This window comes from Notolabrus celidotus, chromosome 10 (genome assembly GCF_009762535.1).
Source record: "Notolabrus celidotus isolate fNotCel1 chromosome 10, fNotCel1.pri, whole genome shotgun sequence".
Classification (NCBI taxonomy): Eukaryota; Metazoa; Chordata; class Actinopteri; order Labriformes; family Labridae; genus Notolabrus; species Notolabrus celidotus.
The window spans coordinates 28,172,858-28,179,763 of NC_048281.1; the positions used below are offsets into that span (position 1 = coordinate 28,172,858).

General features: G+C 38.1%; 1 protein-coding gene across 1 annotated transcript; it reads left to right on the top strand.

The window, feature by feature from the left end:
* The first annotated feature begins 1,047 nt into the window (after positions 1-1,047).
* On the top strand, positions 1,048-6,668 carry p2ry8 (P2Y receptor family member 8). Its single transcript, XM_034693258.1, has 3 exons — positions 1,048-1,149; positions 2,490-2,800; positions 5,813-6,668. Exons 2-3 carry the CDS (start codon positions 2,508-2,510, stop codon positions 6,579-6,581), a joined length of 1,062 nt encoding a protein of 353 aa, XP_034549149.1. The 5' UTR covers positions 1,048-1,149; positions 2,490-2,507; the 3' UTR covers positions 6,582-6,668.
* The last annotated feature ends 238 nt before the right edge of the window (positions 6,669-6,906 follow it).

Here is a 6,906-nt window from a genome sequence, read left to right on the forward strand (position 1 = left end):
GGTGAGGCTGCTGCCCTGCCCTATGAGCACATGAAAGGTGGAGGACATGACTCAGTTAGAAAAGCAAAATCTGAATAATACACATCAAACAAGGCGTAAATATGCAGTGTAGTTTCTATTTCACTACAATACTCTTTTTTTTCTTTTTTCCTTTTATGACAGTCATTTGAATTCTCTGTATTAGTCTGAGATGACCTGATGATAAACTGATACAGTTCTTTTTACTCACTCTCCTCCAATGCCGTTATAAATCATAAATCATGTTGGTCACACTTTCACACAGATAAAGCAGAACTGTCGCATCAACAGGAAACAAGCGACAGAGCACATGTGAATCTTGTGAGCGTTGCGTTGAAAATTGGTGTTCTCACTTCACTAAACATCCCTTTCAAACAAACGTGTGTATGTGGTAATGCGTGTGTGTTATACAGTATACTGTGTGAGTTACAGAGGATTTGATGGAATATTTAAGACATTCAAATCAAACTAAACTAAAATAATTAAGAGGTTTATTTTAATTTGACATGAAATTGTGTTTTTTTTCAGCTCATAGTAGGAAACAACTTGCTCTTGATAATCTGTATGTAAAGTACTGAAACTGGATCCTTCTTTTAAACATGATAACTAGAAAAAACGTTATGACATCTTCCTCCTGTTTCTTCCTTTTTATTGTTTGCAGTTTCATGACAACCTGTCAAAGTGAAAATAACACACTATGAGGTATAAGGGAATTCCACACTAACAAACAAACATTAGTAACTTTCCACTCCACATCTGCTCGAAACCCTTTGTAGAGTTGGGCTCTCCCCACATGTAGACATCAAATTTAGAAGGAAATCGATGAACCATGTGGGAGGGACTGAGATAATCATGTAGGTAGTCATAGTGGCTGAAAGTGTGCCTTTACCATGCTCTGACCATGTGGGGTGTCTTAAAAAGTCGTTTTTAAGTTTGCCTCTCTTGGATGAAGTCACCACGGTTGGTATAGGATGAAGATTGTCACATGATCCATTTCCTTTCTCTGTCTTTGGCACTGTAATCAGCTCAACCCCCCATTTCCTCAGCAGTCATAATATCTGAACCTCATCCGTAACTTACTCTCACTTGCTTTACCTGTCTCCTGTCTGGTCTGCCGCCGCTTCCTCGAAGGTGAGTGTTTGACTTTTACTGAGATTTATCAGGGGAAGTGCCAACCTGTAAACAATACTTGACTTTATATTTGTAATATAAGCTTTGAACATAGCTGGATTACATGTCAGGTACTTCTATATTTATGTTACTTTCTTGTATCTTGTATTCTGTGCACTTTTTTAAGGTTAATATATCAAGATAAGTTTTGTCTTTATTTGTGTTTAGAGATGATAAAAATTAAGTATACACACATTATTGACTTTCCTTCATTTTTTAAATATATTTGTTTTCTTCTTTGTAACACATTCACACTGACAGCGGAGAAAAATTATCCAGTCTTTTTTTTTTTTTAAATCAAAAATGGGAGTCACTGTTATTTTTGCTTTTACCACATTTTGACCCTCAAAGTTTAAGTTTGCATCATGTCACTGTGACACAATATATTTTGTATCATAGAGCTACAAAAATTTTTGTCTTAACTGTCAGTTTGTACACAATGGGGGTACTTTCCATTGCATAACTTCAACTGAAAATTACAATTGCTCAATGTTGGATGTCAGTTGATTTCATGCCTGTGTAGTACATGGTAATCCCCTCCCCTACCACTACATGTCAACTCCACTTTATTTAGAGAGCACCTTTTACACAACAGTTGATACCAGTAGATACAATATACAAAAACATTTTAAAGAGTACAATATTAAAAACAATGTGTCAGAAAAAAAATATCAGTACACAGTTTAATGAGTAGGCTACTCCAGATTAAGAACTGCAGGTGTAAACAGCAGGTGTGAAAAGCAGATGGAGATGAGGGGAAGCTGTTGTAAGTGTAAAAAGGTCTCAATTTCAGTTTTTCTTAGAGGCTGTTGAAGTGTCTATACTCCTCTCTTGTGTTCAAGTTCATAGCACAGGGAATAAAATCTGTTTTAATTGTCTAGGAGTGTTAACCTCAACAAAACAATCAGATTACGTCATTAGTCTGCTCCCCAAACTCTGTGATAAGTGACAGTTGTGTTGCGCACAGCGACAGTTGGTACTCACCACAGCTCAAGCGTGTCCTTTTCCTGTGTGATAACTCCACCCAACATGTGAGCTCTTTGCACGCTAACAACAGCCAAGGATGCCTGGTTTGACTGTTAAAATAACTCCTCCACACCTCTAGATCAGTTTCATATGACAGCAAAGGAGGAAATTGCACTGAAAGGCTCAAACCACTTAATGCAAGATTGATTTTTAATGTTTGTATTCAAATACTACAAAACAGGGACATGACGTGCATACAAAAGTTGTACAGAGTATAAAGAGTATTAACACTCTACTGCAACCATCACAAGTCTTTTTTAAACCCTGCTGCACAGGTTGTGAGAAGCCATTCCATGATGGCGAACTCCAGTACCTTCAGAATAGACAACGCCACCCTTGCCCTGTTTAAGGATCACAACACCGGAATCGCCATCTCTGTCATCTATATATTCATCAGCCTCTTGAACCTGGTGGGAAATGGTCTCTCCTTGTGGATCCTCTTGTTCCGCACCTCCCCCAAGACTCCGTCAATCATCTTCATGTTACATCTCACCCTCACTGATCTGGCTCTCGGCACTGCGCTGCCTTTTCAGATGGTCTACCAGCTCAAAGGATACCACTGGAATCTGGGACCCAACATGTGCAGGTATTTTTTAATGACACCAGGCTAAAGTGCTAATGCAGAATGTTTCAAACTGAAAATCCAACTTGTTTAGCTGTAATGTATTTACTAGTGGTTTTAGTTGTTTGTATTTTTGTTTTATGATTTATTTATAATTACCAAGCAAATCTTCTTTTTCTTCTTAACCATTTTGAATGGATTGGCATTTTGGGAAACACTCATTAACCTTCATGTCTAAGGTTAGATTAATACACATGTTATTTTTGTGCAGTATGAAGCTATTGCCGGTTTTGCAGATTCTCCTATCATGGTTGTCTAACTGAATGTTTGTTTTTGTAGCACATTGATTCTCTTTAGTTGAGTTGAGTTGAGTTGAGTTGAGTTGAGTTGAGTTGAGATGAGTTGAGTAAAATTGAGTTGAGTTGAGTTGAGTTGAGTTGAGTTGAGTTGAGTTGAGTTGGGTTGGGTTGGGTTGGGTTGGGTTGGGTTGGGTTGGGTTGAGTTGAGTTGGGTTGAGTTGAGTTGAGTTGAGTTGAGTTGAGTTGAGTAAAATTGAGTTGAGTAAAATTGAGTTGAGTAAAATTGAGTTGAGTTGAGTTGAGTTGAGTTGAGTTGAGTAAAATTGAGTTGGGTTGAGTTGAGTTGAGTTGGGTTGGGTTGGGTTGGGTTTAGTTTAGTTTAGTTTAGTTTAGTTTAGTTTAGTTTAGTTGGGTTGGGTTTAGTTTAGTTTAGTTGGGTTGGGTTGGGTTGGGTTTAGTTTAGTTTAGTTTAGTTTAGTTTAGTTTAGTTTAGTTTAGTTGGGTTGGGTTTAGTTTAGTTTAGTTTAGTTGGGTTGGGTTGGGTTGGGTTGGGTTTAGTTGAGTTGAGTTGGGTTGGGTTTAGTTGAGTTGAGTTGAGTTGAGTTGGGTTGGGTTGGGTTTAGTTTAGTTTAGTTTAGTTTAGTTTAGTTTAGTTGGGTTGGGTTTAGTTTAGTTTAGTTTAGTTGGGTTGGGTTGGGTTGGGTTTAGTTTAGTTTAGTTGGGTTGGGTTTAGTTTAGTTTAGTTGGGTTGGGTTGGGTTGGGTTTAGTGTAGTGTAGTTTAGTTTAGTTGGGTTTAGTTTAGTTTAGTTTAGTTTAGTTTAGTTTAGTTTAGTTAAGTTGGGTTGGGTTGGGTTTAGTGTAGTGTAGTTTAGTTTAGTTGGGTTGGGTTTAGTTTAGTTTAGTTTAGTTTAGTTTAGTTTAGTTTAGTTGGGTTTAGTTTAGTTGGGTTGGGTTGGGTTGGGTTGGGTTTAGTGTAGTGTAGTTTAGTTTAGTTGGGTTGGGTTTAGTTTAGTTTAGTTTAGTTTAGTTTAGTTTCGTTTAGTTGGGTTGGGTTGGGTTTAGTGTAGTGTAGTTTAGTTTAGTTGGGTTGGGTTTAGTTTAGTTTAGTTGGGTTGTGTTGGGTTGGGTTGGGTTGGGTTTAGTGTAGTGTAGTTTAGTTTAGTTGGGTTGGGTTGGGTTGGGTTGGGATTAGTTTAGTTTAGTTTAGTTTAGTTTAGTTGGGTTGGGTTGGGTTGGGATTAGTTTAGTTTAGTTTGGTTTAGTTTAGTTGGGTTGGGTTTAGTTTAGTTTAGTTTAGTTGGGTTGGGTTTAGTTTAGTTTAGTTTGGTTTAGTTTAGTTGGGTTGGGTGGGTTTAGTTTAGTTTAGTTTAGTTTAGTTTAGTTTAGTTTAGTTTAGTTTAGTTTAGTTTAGTTGGGTTGGGTTGGGTTGGGTTGGGTTGGGTTTAGTGTGGTGTAATGTAGTTTAGTTTAGTTGGGTTGGGTTGGGTTTAGTTTGGTTTAGTTTAGTTTAGTTTAGTTTAATTTAGTTTAGTTTAGTTTAGTTTAGTTAGGTTGGGTGGGTGGGTTTAGTTTAGTTTAGTTTAGTTTAGTTTAGTTTAGTTTAGTTTAGTTTAGTTTAATTTAGTTTAATTTAGTTTAGTTTAGTTTAGTTTAATTTAGTTTAGTTTAGTTTAGTTTAATTTAGTTTAGTTTAGTTTAGTTTAGTTTAGTTAGGTTGGGTGGGTTTAGTTTAGTTTAGTTTAGTTTAGTTTAGTTTAGTTTAGTTTAGTTTAGTTTAGTTTAGTTTAGTTTAGTTGGGATGGGTTGGGTTTAGGTTAGTTTAATTGGGTTGTGGTGGGTTGCGTTGGGAATGGTTGGGTTGGGTTGGGTTTAGTTGGGTTGGGATTAGTTTGGCTTGGTTCAGTTTGGTTTGGTTTGGTTTGGTTCAATTCAGTTCAGTTCAGATTAGTTTAGTTTAGTTTAGTTTAGTTTAGCTTAGCTTAGTTTAGTTTAGTTTAGTTTATTCACACACATCATCACAAATGTACATCTATATATATTCAGTAAACATTTTCACAATTGTTGTATGTGTGGAAAGGGGTGACCCCAAGGAAGCTATTTCTTTTTTCTTTCAACTTTTTTATTTTCAGAAAAAAGCGGTACATTAAAAAGGTACAGTCAAATAATTCAACAATTTCTCCCCTCCCTCCCCTCTCCCCAAACCCAACTCAGTCCTCTTCTTTCATAATTTAGACAAAAAGAGAACTGTATACTTACATAAATATACATAGACGCCTTCACATGAGTATTCATATGAAATACAAACACCACAGTGTCCCTAATGTTGAGAAGAGAAGGTATATTTGTACATACATTCACGGACCCATACACATACCTACACTCACCCATCAGCCTCCATACATACATAAACCCAGCCATGGCTACACATAGGCATAGCCACAGATGCGTGCATGTACCCACACAGCAAAAAAAATAAGAATACAATAAAATAATAATAAGTAAAAGTAAGAATAAGAGTTAGACAGAGTACTGTTAAGTGTTGCAAACACTCTCGGGGCTCAACCAAAAGACAGCAAGATCCTGGTACCAGCAGCAACCCTGCATCCACACCTACATTTCTCATTTGCTGGCACAGAGTCCCAATGAGGCCACGTAGCCTCAGTGAAACTTCAAAAACAGCCTTGTGTTGGAATGAAATTTGAATGAAACGCTCTTCTCTTGTGTATCCACTTGTAGTTTCCTGACCATGGTCTTCTACACCAACATGTACTGCTCCATCCTGACTGTGATGGCCATTGGCATCGACCGCTACCTAGGCATCGTCCGGCCAATGCTCTTCAGGCAGACCAGAGAGAGGAAGTCTGTCGCCGTCTTTAGCTGCATCCTCATGTGGGTTGTTGTTCTCGCGGTCCTGTACCCACTGATGACCACAGACCTGACCTTTGATATCCCTGAACTCGGGATAACCACATGCTTTGACATGCTGAAGAAAGACATGCTTCCCAACAAGGCGGCCTGGGCGCTCTTTGTGTTTGCCATGGTGTTCGTCCTCTTCTTCTTCCCCTTCTGTGTCACGGTATTCTGCTACATCAGGGTGATTTGCAAACTGGCCAGTGATCGCAAGACGAGGCAGAAAAAGAGAGCAATATATCTGGCTGTGGTTGTTATCCTGGTCTATACTTTGTGCTTTGCTCCTAATAACATCCTGCTGCTGGCTCATGGTATCACAAAACTCTTCTATGGTCGGTCTCTCTACATGGCCTACAAGCTGTCCCTCTGTCTCAGCTGCATGAATAGCTGCCTGGATCCCTTCATTTACTACTTTGCCTCCAAGGACTTCAGGCAGAAGCTGAGACGCATATTGAAGCTGCAGAGCCAGAGCAGCGCTGAGTCAACGAGGAATGAGCATAAAGAAAGTATTTACTCAGCGCACTGCAACTTTACTGAAGGTCAAGACAAAGAACCCAGTAAAGTGAGTCTGATGCCACAGTGCACCTCTAAATGAAGAGAGGGAGTGAGATGAAAAGGAGTGAGAGTGAGAAAGACGTCAGAGAAGTAGAGAAAGAAAGAAAGAAAGAAAGACAGAAAGAAAGAAAGAAAGAAAGAAAGAAAGAAAGAAAGAAAGAAAGAAAGAAAGAAAGAAAGAAAGAAAGTGTGATAAGAGCTGACCTGAATGTGTTAAAACATCAAACTGTCTATTTCCTGGGTGAACTGAGAAATATTTTTCCCTTCTTTTATTTCATATGATTGTGAACCACAGAACATATAAGCTGGTGATTATTATCACTTGTTATTCCTGCATTACCCTATGCTTCAGTTTAACAAAAAAA